The 17,372-nt window shown below is 36.0% G+C and overlaps 1 protein-coding gene across 1 annotated transcript in view; it reads right to left on the reverse strand.

Annotated features, from left to right (window-relative positions):
* Col4a5 (collagen type IV alpha 5 chain) overlaps positions 1 to 17,033 on the reverse strand; it is a gene marked incomplete at its 5' end in the record, with an annotated part of 167,757 nt that extends 150,724 nt beyond the window's left edge. Inside the window, 3 exons of the mRNA XM_055604962.1 lie at positions 4,240 to 4,284; positions 11,959 to 12,048; positions 16,974 to 17,033. Of these exons, the coding sequence (XP_055460937.1) occupies positions 4,240 to 4,284; positions 11,959 to 12,048; positions 16,974 to 17,033 (195 nt within the window). The remainder of the gene's footprint in view (positions 1 to 4,239; positions 4,285 to 11,958; positions 12,049 to 16,973) is intronic.
* Between the last annotated feature and the right edge of the window lie 339 nt (positions 17,034 to 17,372).

Here is a 17,372-nt window from a genome sequence, read left to right on the forward strand (position 1 = left end):
AACTCAAATGTTATGGCAGGAAATTTAGAAATGCCTACAAAAATTGGGCACACACATACATATCCTTTAATGTAACAATTCACTTTTATGCATCCATCCCAAAGGGACACTACAAATTAGAAAAGCCAACATGAGATTTTAGGTTTTTGACGGCAGCACTAGTAGAGAAAGGTTTGGAGAAAGAAATCAAAAGATGCTTCTGAAAGATTGGGTGCCAGAAAGCAAGGAAGGCTCAGCGATCAGTGACTACTGTAGAAAGGACAATGGGCAGGGACCAAAGTTAAAATGATTCTTACCAGATCAAGCATGACACAAAATGAGTTTTAAAAAATAATGTGCATGGTGGCACACACTTTTAATGCCAAAACTGTTTGTGAGTTTATGTCTAGACAGGTCTATATGTAAGACCTTATTTCAAAAATGTAATAACTATACTTGATTGAAACATTAAATCATGTGAATTTGTAATGAAAAAAGATATTCAGGAGGTATCTCCATCCCTGATATCAAGCTGTATTATAGAGTAACAATACTAAAAACTGCATGGTACTGGCATAGAAAGGGACTGGTGGATCAATGGAATCGACCAGAAGACCCTGACATAAATCCACACACTTATGGACACCTGATTTTTGACAAAGATGCCAAATCCATTCAATGGAAAAAAGACAGCATCTTCAACAAATGATGCTGGTCTAACTGGATGTCTACATGTAGAAAAATGCAAATAGATCTATTCTTATCACCCTGCACAAAACCGAAGTCCAAGTGGATCAAAGACCTCAACATAAAACCAGACACATTAAATCGGTTAGAAGAAAAAGTGGGGAAGACCCTAGAACTCATTGGTACAAGGGACAATTTCCAGAACAGAATACCAACAGCACAGGCTCTAAGAGCAACAATCAATAAATGGGATCTCATGAAACTGAAAAGCTTCTGTAAAGCAAAGGACACTGTCCTCAGAAAAAAACGACAGCCTACAGATTGGGAAAGGATCTTCACCAACCCTTTATCTGACAGAGGGCTAATATCCACAATATATAAAGCACTAAAGAAATTAAACACCAACAAGCCAAGTAATCCAATTAAAAAAAATGAAGTATAGAGCATAAACAGAGAATCTGAGCACAAGGTTCTTTCCTGCAACTGATACTCCAACCAAGGACTATGCATGAAGATAACCTAAGACCCCTGCACAGATGTAGCCCATGGCAGTTCAGTGTCCAAGTGGGTTCCATTGTAATAGGAACAGGGACTGTCTCTGACATGAACTGATTGGCCTGCTCTATAATTACCTCCTCCTGAGGGGGAAGCAGCATTACCAGGCCACAGAAGAAGACACTGCAGCCACTCCTGATGAGACCTAACAGACTAGGATCAGAAGGAAGGAAAAGAAGACCTCCCCTATCAGTGGACTTGGGGAGGGGCATGCATGCAAAGTGTTGAGGAAGGGAGGGATTGGAATGGGAGGAGGGAGGGAACCACAGGGGGGATACAAAGTGAATAAAGTGTAATTAAAAAACCTATAACAGGAAAAAAAAGAAGTCCATGTTGTGTATCACAAGTGTTTAACAGTTGGAAGTGATCTTTCTTAGACAGGATTTACTTATAGACCATCTGAGTCAGACCTCAGTCTCTTTTTCAGGGCCCAATTAAATCTGCGATCTGTAGTCTTTAATGGAGGCAATTTGCAGTCTCGTTGAGAGTGCGAGTGGAGATGCTTTGTGCAAATGGGCTTTATTATTCATTATCTTGAGTTGTTCCAAATAAAGTAACTGAATGACAAAAAAAAATCCTTCCTTGATCACCACTTCAAGTAATTATTATATCAGTACATTACTTTATTAAAATTCTAGCTAAAAAATGGTGGCTTGAGGAATTTCATCAGGGAAACACGTATGTGTCAAGCACTTCTAAAGTTGTACTGCAGAAAGAGGATCTATCTGAACACTCTCAGATACCTGGAAGTTCTTTTTAGTTTCCACAATGCTTAGCACATGGTAAATATATATGGCTATTTTAGATACAGTGTTATTATTATGAAGAGCTTTAATGGTATAGAATAGCAATTTACTACAAAATTCACAATTACACCTGACAAATTAAAACTAAAGATATAGACTTTCTTCTCATTTTTCCAATACTATATCCACACCAGTAACAAATACCACATAAGGCAACCTACATAAATTTTCATTTTTTTTTTCTGTTTTGGATAATTTTGGAGACAGATTCCAAACTCCATATCCAGTGCCTGCTGGGAACTCATGACAATCTTCCTGTCTCAGCATCACAGCTGCTAACATTACATTTATGATATACCAAGTTGGGATACTACATGCTGCTAAAAATTATATAGCAAATAAAACATTTTTGATGTTTGTGCATGTTTATTTATCTAAATATTTGAATATCAAATAATTATAAAATTTGGGGGTTATGAAAATAATCCAAACATAAGTGTGTTATTTAACAATTCATGCATTTAATAGTCAACATAAGAGACATTACCATATAAACAGAAATTTGGGGCTAAAGGAGACATACTCTTAGAGACATACTCTTTACTCGTCTAGCAGGTGAAGAAACTGAGGTTCAGAGAAATTAGATCTTGTCTTTAAAAAACTACAACTATTGGTAAACCAGTATCTTCTAAATCTAAATCCAGCCATAAGCATGAAGGCTGGTTGGTATTAGCTGTCAATTCAAAAGATTCTAGAGTCACGTGGGAGATGGCAATATGGGCATGTCTGTGGGGGATTATCTTGACTTCATTAATTGATGTGGGAAGACTTATCTTCGTTGTGGGCAGGACCATTTCTTAAGCAGGGGATCCTGAACTGAATAAAATAGAGAACTTAAACTTCACACTAGTATGGGTATATTCATTGTGCTCTGCATCTGATTGTGAAAATGATTTGATCAGCTACTTAAAACTCTTGCCATGTTGACTTTCTAACCATTATGGACAATTTTAACCCCTGAACTTTAAGCCAGGATTAAACCCTTCTCTAGTGAGTTGCTTTTATCAGGGAATTTTATCATAGAAATGGGAAATGAAATAAGAGAGAAATTGTTACCAAGAATTAAGACCATTATGATAAAACTGACCATGTAGTTCTTAGGCCTTTGGAAATGGTTTTCAGAAGGAATGTGGAAGAGCTGAAACATTGGGTTAGAAAAGCCGCTGAATGCTATAAGCAGATCTTAATGGCTATTCTTCTGGGGACATGAAAGACAAGAACACTGGGAAGAATTGTACAGTGGGAAGTGATCATTGAGGTTTCAGAGGGAACCAGGACTTTATCAATAACTATGCTAGAGGACATCCAAATGATATTTTAGCTATCAATTTGGCTTCATCCTGCTCATGTCCTGAGAATTTGATTGTAAATTTAAGATGATGTATTAACTTGTTTGGCAAAGGACATTTCAATAAGAGAGAGAATTAAGATCTGCTTATACTAAGAGAACTTTAAAAGTTGGATTGAAAGCATTTTAAATTATATAATTGTCATAGGCCTGTGAGGAGAAGACATGAAAAGTTATGGCCTAAAAGTGATCTTTAGGTGTCAGGATGATAAGGAGTAGAGTTGTAATGGTTAATTTTACTTGTCAACTTGACAGAATTATCAGGGAAACAACCTCTGGATATGCCTGTGTGTCTTAACTTGATTACATTAATTGGTGTTGAAGACCCATTTTAATTGTCATCAGGATCATTCATTGGAAAAGGGATCCTGGGATAGAAATAATAAAGAATGTGAGCTGAGCACAAGTATGTTGATCTTGACTTTCCTTTGTGGAAGTGATGCGACCAGTTGTTATGCACTCCTGCTGCCTTGACTGCCCCACAAGGATGGATATCACCCTTGAAATTGTGACTAAGAACAAATGTGCTAACATGAACAGGAAAATCCCACAGGGCCCCAGCCTTGGACAAGAATTACAGATGTATGGACTCTAGATAGATGGAGTATTTCTGGAGATGATCCCCAGGAATGAGCACACTAATTGATTATCCAGTAACAAGTGATCAGCCTTGAAATCATATACATACAAGCAAGAGTAGATGGACTTAGCATGCTATATCTATATATGCATGTATAAATAAATACATGCATATTTTTGTGCAACAATAATTATTTTAGATTTCTTGCTGTCGCATATCATTTCACTTTTTTTTTAATCTGTTGAAAACAACAAAGTATTTACCATACACTAAATATTTCTTACTCTGATTCCTTTTGGTCCTGGTGGCCCTGGCATTCCATCATCACCCTGAAAAACACAATACGTTTAGGTTTTTTTTTTTCTTCAAATCAGTCATCAAATAACAATTTTCCATTACAGCAGCCTAAACATTTTGAAAAATTTCTGAATGTTAATGTTAAATTCATACATCCAAAGAACATTTATTAGTACGACTAAAGACAATAATACACTTTATGAACAACACCAAGAAAGGCTATTATTTTACTAGGAAGACCGCTGGCATGAAGAAGAAACTTTACCTGCATGAAGTTTTTAAAAAAAACACACAAGAAAATGATGACTTCTAAAGCATATCAAACTGAAGGCGTACATGCTGTTCTTGAATTTCTGCTTTCATCTTTTCATTTATTTCAGAAAGCACCTTCTACTGGCATAACTTAAAAATAATAAACTCTCCCTTCCAGCTTCTGCTCTGTATTCCTTGCAAATTCTACCTAAGGATTTCTATTCATGCCAGGATTGCTGAAAAAAATTTAAATCTTACCTCAGTGAATTTTTGGTTCAGTATTCTTAAATTTTGAATAAAGAAAAACTAATACTGTTTTTCGTAAAGTAGTATATCCCACAAATTCTGGTAACTAGTACATGGAAATTGTTAATGTAAAGACCATAAGCCTCCATAAAATAATCTTCTTTTAAAAAGTGTAATGATGTAGTCTTTACAAAACAGATTGAGCTAAAATAACTAGAAAATCTCTTGTTCAATAAATATTTTATATATTCCCACTGAAGTAAAAAATAAGACAAGAAAGCTTTAAACTGCACCAGTGAGACAAAGCAGCATGACATAAAAAAGGAAGTATTTCAGAAAAAGAATATTGGAAGGTTAGATATTATGGAGGACCTTTAATATCAACACTCAAGAGACTGAAGTAGAAAATTTTTCACAATTCGGAGGCCAGCCTTGTCTACAAAAGAATTCCAGGACAGCTAAAACCATAGAGTAAGATTCTATCTTCAAAAAGAAAAAGAAAAGAAAAGTTAGAAAGAAGGGAACTGAGGCTACACCTGGAAAGGGCATTTTCCTAAAGTATATAAGGACTTAAGCTACATTCAAAAAAAAGGAAATTTTACAAAGGGTGAGATAAAAATCACTATTTGCAAATGATAAGACTGTATCCCTGAAAATCAATATATTTAAACAACGATAACAATACATTAATTCTTCCATAAATTTTCCTGCACTCTGGCCAAAGTTTGGCTATGAGTCTCAATATCTTCTTTGATGCCCTGGTGTGTAGTCTTTCAGAGGTCCTCTGGGGAAGGCTCCTGTCCTGTTCCTTGTCTTCTACTTCTGATTTCTATGCTGTTGGCCCTTTGGAGTGAGGTTTCAGCCTCTTCCCTTGGGTCCTCCTTGTTGCTTAGAATTTTAAGACTATAGATGTTAGTATGTTTATCCTATGTTATATGGAAAATATCCACTTATAAGTGAGTATATACCATGTGTGTCTTTCTGCTTCTGTAATTCCTCACTCATGGTGATCTTTTTTACTTTCCACCTGTATATTTCATGTTTCCCTTGTTTTTAATTGCTGAGTAGTATTCCATTGTGTAAATGTACCACAATTTCTCTATCCATTCCTCCATTGAGGGACATCTAGGTTGTTTCCAGATTCTGACTATTGTGAACAAAGCTGCTATGAGCATAGTTGAGCAAATGCCCTTGTATGCTTTAACATCTTCCTGATAAATACCCAGGAATAGTATAGCTGGATTTTGAGGTAGCACTATTCCCAATTTTCTAAGAAAGTGCCAGATGGATTTCCAAAGTGTCTGTACAAGGTTATATTCCCACCAGACATGGAGGAGTGCTACCCTTTCTCTGCAATCTCTCCAGCATTTGTCATCCCTTGAGTTTTTGATCTTAGCTATTCTGATGGGTGTGATGTGGAATCTCAGGGTCATATTGATTTGCATTTCCCTGATGAAATAAGGACGTTGAGCATTTCTTTAAGTCTTTCTTTGCCATTCGATATTCCTCTGTTGAGAATTCTCTTTTTAGCTCTGTACCCCACTATTTAATTGAATTATTTGGTTTTTTGGTGTTTAATTTCTTGAGTTCTTTATCTATTCTGGATATTAGCCCTCTGTCAGATGTAGGATTGCTGAAGATCTTTTAAAACTCAACAGCTATGGAGAGATCCAAGATGGTGGTGCTGACCATACAGGGTACCTGAACAGCAGCTAAGCTGTGAGAGCAGGGTGACTGGCAGGCCTTACTGTGAACCATGAACCCATGACATCTGTCTTTTTCAGTTGAGAGGAGAATCCATAGGGATACTTGAAGGTCCATATTCAGGCCACCAGGCTAATACTGGGAAAAATTTCCCTGGCTCCTGCCTGACACTGCCACAACCCTAGGCCACACGCTGTAATCCACCATCTGTAGATACCTTCCCGGGACAAACATCTGGTGGATCAGACCTTGGGCACTCACTATCAATGACTGTGGAATGAATACCTTCCTGTACTGAGTGTGAGGCTCCAACCCTGGACACCCACTCTCACAGTCCTGTGGACACATTCTGGGTCTTAGAGTTTCCTGGTTCCAAGTCCGGAGGACCACATTGACCATCTTGTGGACACCTTCCTGGTATCAGCCGCTAGTGATGCTCACACTCATCACCCTGTGAAGGGGATACATTCTAGTGTGGGGGAGGCACTGTTCCATTTTGCCTTCTCCCTCAACAGGGTCAGAGTCAGCCAGCACAGCACATATAGTGAACACAGTGGACCTGAGCTAGTCGTGGGACCAGGGTTCTATTTTCTAACATCTTAAGGAAGCCTGTGGAACACTGGAGCAGCTCTAGGCACAGAGATGTATCTGCTGGTGCCCCAGCAGCCTGGCTCAGCTAGGCCAAAAATAGCAAGCCCAGCACAGACAGAGAACCCAGCAGAGATGAGCTAGGCACCTAACCCAAGTTCCATGGTCCTTCTCCACAAGGAGGCCTCTGGAGGACTGAAGCAGCTCTAGGATCAGAGACATTCCTGCCTGCTCCCCAGCAGCCTAGCCCTCCTAGGTCAGAAAAAAAGGAGCCCAGCACAGAAAGTTAAACCAGCAGAGATGAGCCAGGTAAATTCCAAATCCTATCTTCAACCACCTTAAGGAAGCCCATGGGGCACTGTAGCAGCTCTAGGCTGAGAGATTTTTCTACCTCGACCCCAGCTACCTGGTATACCTGGGTCACAAACAGTTAGCCAACAGAGACAGTGAATCCAGGGGAGATTATTCTAGAGTCCAGAGACAGGTGGACACAATCTGCAGTACAGGCTCCAGGAACAATAAGTCAAGGCTACAGAGAAGCAGATGGCAGGAGATCAGCATAAGAATAAAAGCAACAAAAACAAGGACATCATGGCTTCACAAGAATCTACAAAAATAAATGGATATTTTACTGCAGTTGAATCACAGGAGAATGATCTTAAATCAAAGATTATGCAGTTATTTGAGACACACAAAGACAAAATGAACAAAATAATAGAGGCATGTAAATAGGAAATGAACAAAAACATAGAGGTCATCATACAGAGTCAGGAATCCACATTCAAACAGATGAAGGAAATGGTGCAAGACATGAAAACAGAATTAGAATCAATTAAAAAAAAAAACACAGAGAAAAACTTGGAGTTGGAGAACTTAGAGAAGAGAACAGGAACCACAAAGGTAAGCATCACCAATAGAATACAAGAGATGAATCTCAGGCACTGAAAATACAACTGCAGAAATTGATAAATCTCTCAAAAAAAGAATAGAAGGAGAAAAGTTCCAGGCACAAAACATCCAAGAAATTAAGGACACCATGAATATATGAAACCTAAGAATAATAGGAATAGACAAAAAAGAAGATCCCAGGCTCCAAGGCCCAGAAAATATTTTTGAGAAAATCATAGAAGAAAATTTCTCCACCCTTAAAAAAAAAGATGCCCTTAAATATAAAAGAGGCCTACAGAACACCAAATAGAAACTACTCCCGCCATATAATAATCAAACCACTAAATTTATACACACACAAAAAAAAATAAGTGACAAGGGGAAAAGACCAAGTAACATATAAAGGGCATTACTATCAGAATCACACCAGGCTTCTCAACAAAGACTATGAAAGCAAGAAGAGCCTGTGCAGATATCATGCACAGGAAAGAGATCACAGATATCAACCCAGACTATTATACCCAGCAAAATTTCAATCAACATATATTGAGAAAACAAAAAATTCCATAACATAACTAAATTTAAACACTATATACAGAGAATTCCAGCCCTGCAGAAGATACTAGAAGGAAAACTCCAACCCAACAAGATCAACTACACCGAGAAAAGACAGGATAAAGACACCATCACATCAAAAAGCAAAAGAAAACAAACACACAATCACCACCAACAATACAGGCTCAAAGATCAACAATCAATAAATGGGACTTCATGAAACTGAAAAGTGTCTGTATCTCCTTCAATACCCTGATGGGTAGAGACTTTCAGAGGCTCCTGTTCTGTTCCCTGTTTTCTCCTACTTCCAATGTCTATCCTGTTTGCTCTTCTGGATGAGATTTCATCCTCTTTCCTCTGGTCCTCCTTCTTATTTATCTCCTTTAGGGCTATAGATTTTTAGTATGTTTATCTTATATTATATGGCTAATATCCACTTATAAGTGATTACATACAATGTGTGTCTTTCTGCTTCTGGGTTACTTCATTCAAGATGATCTTTTCTAGCTCTATCTATTTGCCTGGAAATTTCATGATTTCCATGTTTTTAATTGCTGAGTAATATTCTATTTTGAAAATGTACCACCTAAAGAAGATAAACAAGAAAGAGGACCTGGAGAAAGATGATCAATCCTCACTTAGAAAGACAAATGGGATGTGCATTGGACATAGGAGAAAACAAGTAACAGAACGGGAGCCTACCGCAGAGGGCCTCTGAAAGACTCTACCTAGCAGTGTATCAAAACAAATGCTGCAACTCATAACCAAATCTTCCACAGAGTGCAGGGAATCATAGAAAGTCTCTACCCATCAGGGTATTGAAGGAGATACAGACACTCATAGCCACCCTTTGGGTAGAGTGAAGGAAACCTTATCGAAGAAGGGGGAGATAGAAAGACCTGGAAGAAACAGAATCTCCACAAGGAGACCAGCAGAGCCAAAACACCAGGGCTCAGGTGGGCCTGCAGAGACACAATCTCTAACCAAGGACATGCATGGAGAAGACCTAGACCCCCTGCTCGGATGAAGCCCATAGGCTGCTGAGATTCCAAGTCGGTCCCTAATAATGGGATCAGGGACTGTCTCTGACATGAATTCAGTGGCTAACTTTTTGATCACCTCTTCCTGGTTGTGTGCAGCCTTACCAGGCCACACAGGAAGATGATGCAGCCAGCCTCATGAGTCCTGATAGGCTAGGGTTAGATAGAAGGGGTGGAGTTCCTCGCATATCAGTGGACTAGGGAAAGAAGAGGGATGGTGCTGGGACTTTGAGGAGTCAGCAGGGGATCTGCAACCAGAATACAAAGTGAATAAATCATAATAAATACAAAATTAATTAACTAACTAAAACACAACAGCTTTATTATAGTAATAACCATTTAGTAGACTTAATAGAAGAAAATACTCTGCCTATGAATGGCAAAAACACACATTGCAGTGAATTAAACAAGAAAATGCACAAGATTTAAAAAGGAAAATGCACAGAGTTAAGCATATATTTATATAATATATATGCACAAGAAATTTCATGTTCTTAAATAAAGGAATTCACCATTTAAAAAGTAAAATACAAATTATTTAGAAATTTTTTTGTTGTTGTTGTTTCCGTTGGACAATCCCCAACATGTTAGAATGATTTATTAATTTAATCAACACTTTTAGAACATACAATACTAGGTTTTATATAACAACTACATGATGTGGCTTTTGTTATCACCTTTATTTTAAACATCAGTAAACTTAGGCACAGTTAGCGTTAGAAACGCTACACACCTAGCAGAGACAATATTGGGTTTGGAGGGGCCCGGCTTCTGAATGCATACTGTACCCACTGTACTGGGAGGGTCCCAAGTAATACAAAACAATATTTGTAAATCAAACTGATAGTGATAGAAGTCTGTTTAGAAATTTTATAGAATGAAAATAAAAGTTACTAGGTGTTTGTAAAGCTAGACAATAGCTCTAAAGTTTTTATGGCAAGAAGAGCCCAGCAATACCTTTGAAAAAAATGTAAAAAGAAAGAAGAACTGAGTAGACCCTACACCAGATATAAAAGTGGAACACAGACGTCAATAATTAAAATAGGTTAGGTCTTAGGTTTGAATAAAGGGAATGTTGGAAGACTATAAGAAAAAAAGTTCATATGAATGTGGTACACAGAAACCACTCCTTAGCCAAGGAGAATAACTTCTAAGATCTCACACAAGTATCTGAAACTGTGGATAGTACCCAAACTTATGTATGCTGTATATTTTGTTATAAGAATAACAAAATTTATAAACATTTTAAGAACTTAAAAATAACTAAGAATAATATTAAACAAGTGCAAGAATATACTATAATGTGTTTTTAACTTATAAATTGTTAATTTTAATAATTTTCAATTTACTATCTTCAGACTGTAGCTGGCTGCATGTGATTGAAATCATAGGAAACAAAACTGCAAATAAAGGATGACTACTGTATAATGAATTTGGCATTGTAAATGAGTGGAGGGCTGGAGAGATGGCTCAGCTGTTAAAGGCTAAGCTCACAATCAAAAAATGTAAATGAGTGGGAAAAAAGATAATGATGGATCTTAAATCACAAACCATATGGATTCTGCATGGTAAAATACTCACACATGGAAAAAATAAATTGACATACTGAAGGAAATCTTTTGAGAATACATATAAAACCTCAAATTGTACACTCTTTGTTCTATTGAAAAGCCATATGACTTAATAAAATGATCTTTTCAAAACAGAGACTCATAAATGCATATACTTTCATGCATATACCCAGCAAAACAAAGGACAAAGAGGAAAATAATGCAACTCACAATACATGCAAGGAAATAATCTTACTAACAAATAGCTCCGCAAAATATGAAAAACCAAAATACTAGAAAGGGGCAAATGATGATGGAATTGAGCACTAATATAACAATACAACTATATTTTTTTCACTTCCCAACACACTGGAACTTAATAATGGCCTTGTGAAAATGAAGTGGGAACACAAATTGGTTAATTTTCAGCTGTGCTATGGAAATGGATGCTTTGAAATAGAATGTAATTTGAACCATAAAAAGCACACACACACACACACACACACATACACACACACACACACACACACACATCTGTATATATGTATATGAAACAATAATAAAGAAAAAGAGGCCATCAACTGTAGAGTCTAGAGTCTGAGGATATGGGAGGGGTTTCAGGGAGGAAAAGGGGGAAGAGGTTGAGGAAGGAAAGACAGGAGGGAAAGAAATGCAATTGATTTCAGTTAAAAATATTTTAAAAATAATTTCAGGGAGGAGTAAAAAATGCAGCGCAAGAGTCCCTTCTTTCGGTTTTGCTGTTTGATTTGAGCAGTATTTTCTCATTACAGTTCAGTGAGTTTTTAGTTGATTTGACAGCTTGTCTCACATTTAGGGTGTTTTAATTTCTTTGTTACTGTTGATTGATTACTGAAACAAATACCTTTTGTCCCCGAGGTCCAAGAGGCCCTTCTGGCCCGGGAAATCCTGGCAAACCTGGATATCCTTCCAAACCTGGAAATCCTCGTTCTCCCTGTAATTAAACAAGAATATAAAGTCATTTGTGAACTTTTAAGTCCAGACATAGTGGGACATAGTTGAATTATAGAAAGTTCAAATGACTGTCAGATGAAAGTAACTTAATATAGTGATACTATATGCACACAGTATCTACTAACATGGACACATCTGTTAAATGTGTGAAGAAAAACACAGATTATCTTAAATGTATACCATGTATAGTAAATGTAATCTCTTTGCTACTTAGAAAATTAAACAGGACATAAGAGATAAAGTGAGAACTTAATAGCAAGAGTTTTTAACCTAAACTTAATTACAAAGAAGGCAAGAAAAAAAATAAGAATTTCACAATTTGGAGAGCTACATTATCTCAAATTATTGAATGGTCTGTTACTAAGAGAGCTAGGACTAAAACTCTGGCTGCAAGTTCCACTCATAAAGAAAATCAAGATGAAAAAAAAATCTAGAGATCTAGTTCTAGTATATTTCCCTATCAACAAAACAACTATATGTTGGATTTTCAGGTGGTGTGTAGGGTATATCTCTGTCAAAAGTGCAGACTAATCTATGTGAACAAAAGTCTATATTTTCAAAGCGAAAGTGCTATCTAGTCTACAGAAATAAATAAAAAGAAAGAAACCAAAGACTGAAAAAAAAAAAAAAAAAGGATGCAGCCGGAAACTGTGGCACATGCCTGTAATTCCCAGTACTCAGGGAAGTAGATCAGGAGGTGGATCTCTGTGAATTTGAGGCCAGCCTGATTTGCAAAGCTAGTCCAGGTCAGCCAGAGCTATACACATAAATCCTGTCTCAAAAAACAAAGACAAATAAAAAAATTAAAAAGAAAATAAAAGCTACTGGTTAGTGAGATGGCTTAGCAGGTAAAAGCACCTGCCACCAAGCCTAATGACTTGACTGTATTCAATCTGAGGGACCACAGCATGGAAGGAGAGAACTGACTTCTGCAAGTTTTCATTTTACTTCCACTCAAACACTCTGACATGTACTCATAAGCACACACACACATGCACACATGCATGTGTACACACAATACACATACTAAAGAATAAATGTAAAATTGTTTTAATGTTATGAATTTCTTATTGAAATAATTACATCATCTTTTCATTTCCCCTTCCCTTCCTGTCCTCAAATCCCTTCCAGGTGTCCACCTTCCAATGCTCCTATAACCTTCCACTCTCACAGTGCTACTTTTTTTTTACCCTTTAATTATTTTTCTTTCATACGTATGCATATATATGCACAAGTAAAATTTTAAAAAGAAAATAGAGGATGCTAAAAGATTAATTATGTTGATATTAATAAAATGTTATAACTGAAATTACAGAGCTAGAGATAGAAAGGCAGATACTACACAGTAGCAAGAATTAGAAGAGCAATCCTGAGCCTTTGAAAGGTAGAACATTTGCTAAAGTAAAAAACTATTGCTTTCCTGTGTAAGAATGGGCTAAAAGTAGGGCTTTCCACCTAATTCCTAAAATGAATGGTAAGAAAAGCTAACAGGAGTCATATTACTACAATTGCTCCCTAGGTATTCATTTAATCTTTTTAAATCTTTATAAATTTGTGCTGTAATTTTCACACATTCATAAACTAAATGTGAAGTGGTATGCCTGTTTCTTTTTCTCTTTCCTTTTCTTTTTTTTTTTTTTTTGTTTTGATTTTTAGTTTTCCAAGACAGGGTTTCTCTGTGTGCCCTTGACTGTCCTGGACTCTGTAGACTAGGCTGGCCTCAAACATACAGAGATCCACCTGCTTCTCTGCCTCTGCCTCTGCCTCTGCCTCCTGATTGCTGGGATTACAAGGATGTGTCACTATGCAGAATTAGCATGCCTATTTCTGAAAGACAAACTTTAAAAAGAAAATAAACAAAATTAAAAAAAAACAACAAAACAAACAAGCAAACCACTGCCCATGTTTAGATTTTTAAAAATTCTTTGTCAAATAGTATTCTTCTTCTTTTGTTATCCTTTAAATATAGGTATTGTTTTAGAATCTTTTACTGACTTTTCTCTTTTCCTTGGAACTTGAAAATAGTAATGGTAAGTTCTTATTATCAACTGTCTTATAGGCATTTTCACAAGCACTTAAAACTCAGTGAATGTAAAAAAAGGCTAACCTGTGTTGAGTGTTTTCTGTTTGTCAGAGACTGTTTAAAGTCTTTCCATGTTTTGTCTTGCTTGTTACTCCCCATACAAGGCAAAGTAAAATCATTATTTCCATTATACATGGGGACAGTCATGACAAAGAGAAGTTTTACAATTTTCATAGGTGTAAACCTAATAAACATCACAAACTTCATTGTCATTCTACCACCTTTCATATTCCAAAAAGTAACTCAGCTCATCTGCCTCAGTCTGAAATTTCTGTCAACCTAGACAACACCTTTTCTTTTATCCCTGGGTGGAAACAGTCATGGCTTCGTCAACCTGAATTATTAGTGTCCAATAGAACAAATATTCAGCATGCACCCATTCAATAAATAAAATTCCTTAATTGGTTACACAAACTTTTTAGCAAATGTTTTTATTCAAACCCAGAAAAAAAAAGATAAGAATTTAGGTTTTGATGAATTCTACAAAGGAAAACAATTTCGTGATAAGTTTAGTTTATTGTGTGGTGATGGAAATCAAATCAAAAATGGTCTCAGTTATACAAAGCCAAGTACTCTACTCCTGGTCACAACACAGATCACCAGCTTTAAGAAGGTTAACTGATTGATTACCTAAGGTAAAATCCCAAGATTTAGTGTTCAAAATGTTCTTAACAAACAGCATCCTTTTCCAGGAAGTATACTTTACAATTACAATAAAAGTGTTTTCTGTAAATAAGCATTAATATAGTTGTTCATTTGTTGAAATAGTGTCTCATGTAATCCAGTCTGCCTGACCTCCAACCTACTATGTATCTAGTATGGGTTTGACCTTTTTGTCTTCTCATTTATGCTGCCTGAGTGCTAATATGTCAGGTATATGTCACCACACCCAGCATGAGACTAGTATTTCAAGGATAATGCAAAATTGTCAAGAAACACAATTGGCTTTGGACATAGGAAAAAATTAAGACAAGGTGGTATATTGGTAACTAGTAGTAAATTGTTTTCAATTAGAGTATTACAAAATGTGCAAGTTAAAATCTAAACTCTTAGTGAAGAAATTAAAACAATGACATGTTTTTTATATAATTTTTATTTTGTCTTTATAATTTTATATCACAATGACATAGTTGCCATGAAGTGATTAGAAGAATTTTAGCTACAGTGAAAATGAAGATATATAGACTTGAAACTTCAGCTTGTAACAGAGCTACCTCGAAATCTCGTTAGAACTGATTATTTTCCACCATCACCAGGGTGAATGATTAATTTATTTGTAAAGACTGGAAATATGAATCTGTAGTCAGCTCCAAGGCAACACTAATGCACCAGGGTAGAGATGTAGCTTGACACAGGTTTTAAGTTATCAACTGGGCAATTTTAATTTTGTCATTTAAGTATTGCTGTCATAATTCCTTTAATAAACTCCCTTTTCTTTGTCAAATTTTAATTTTGATTTCATGTAGATTCCAGTGATGTGCTACTACTGCATGTTCAGTCTTCATGAACATTCTTTTCCTTTAAATTTTTGAATATCTTTTTTTAATTAACAGATATCTAAAATTTATCTGCTTCAAATTTCTTTTAAAATGTACTTCCTCTGTTTATAAGTCAATCCCTTCCACTTTCTTCCTTCCCTAAATATGTTACTGTCACAAATGTTAAGTAAAACAACATTCAATAACTCTTCATAGGTGTTCTGTTAGGGGGTCGTGTGTCACATGGCAGAATGAGACTTGGAAACAAGATTCTATAAAATAAATAAATGAAATTATTGACACAAAGATTTTAAACCTCTTTTACTATGCTAATAAACACACACAAACATATATAAATATATATAAAACTGGATTATTCACTAAAACATGTTTTCTTCATATATAATTGGTAATATAATTGGTAATATTCAGTCATTTATTCATTAAAATATTTATTGAGTTACAAAAAGGGTAGAATAATATAAGATCCCTGTCTCCTAGTATAATTCTCTTGTCTGCAACTCGTTATCTTATTTTAATTTATTATTTCTAATTTCATGTCAGTTGCTGACACACAGACCAACCAATAAGAGGCTAGAAGACAAAAACCATCAAGTTAGATATCATCTGAAGCATATTTTTGTCTAGACCAAGAGCTTGAATTTCTTCTTCTTATTGTTGTTGTTGTTGTACTTTTAAAAATCCTGTAAGGCAGGCTATAAGGGATCACACCTTTAATCTCAGTGCCTGGGAGCAGAGGCAGTTGTCTTATGTGAATTCAAGACCAGCCTGATCTACCTAATGAGCTCTAAGCCAGGAGGGATACAAAGAGAGGCCCTATCTCAAAGCAAAACAGTTTACTCGTAAAGTACAGATTTTTATAAAGGATTTTCATCAACATTCTATTTTGTTGATTCTCCCGAATCTCTGTACCCTAGCTCCCTCCCTGTTCCCTGCTCATTTGCTTGTTCTTTTCCAAGCTACATCCTAAGATTGAATGACTTTTCAACAGCTCCTGTAGTTTTGTTGTTGCTATGTTTTTTATTTTTGTTCTAAGGAACTAAGGAATATGGTACAATTATAGACTGTTTGAATACCTTGTGCAAAACGCTTATCCAATCCCCAGCAAGAAAAAAAATATAATAGATCATATATGTACCAAGCCTAAAATGTTCATCACATTATGTTTCATAGAGAATGTTTGATGATCCTGACACACAGTTTAATTTTTACAAGTTCACTCTCTAAATTAAGTAATGTAGTAGAATCCATTTTATTTGGGTAATAATAAAAGCCTAGTTTGTAATATTCATTTACAAACAGTATTTTTTTCTCAAAACTTACCTTTTCCCCTTTTATTCCACTGCAATCACATTTTGATCCGTAAGAACACCCATGGCAGGCCTGTAGGAGGAGAAAGAGAAAACTATTAAATTCAAAGCAACTCTCTGACTTAGAAGTCAATGCAGCAATTCAAAACAAGAAAACTATGAAAGGATATATACAAATGGCAATGCTTTTTATATGCGAGTTTCTGTTATATGCATTTCTTTTTCAACTTTCCACAATGAGTCAGCTGAGATATCCAGCAAAGTGGCTGGATACAAAATTAACTAAAAAATATCAGAAGCCCTCTTGTATACCAAAGACAAATGGGTTAAGAAAAAAATTAGGGAAACAACACCCTTCACAATAGCCAGAAATAACATAGAGTACCTTAGTTTAACTCTAACCAAGCAAGTA

Source organism: Psammomys obesus, unplaced genomic scaffold (genome assembly GCF_907164565.1).
Source record: "Psammomys obesus unplaced genomic scaffold, mPsaObe1.curated_primary_1811, whole genome shotgun sequence".
NCBI lineage: Eukaryota > Metazoa > Chordata > Mammalia > Rodentia > Muridae > Psammomys > Psammomys obesus.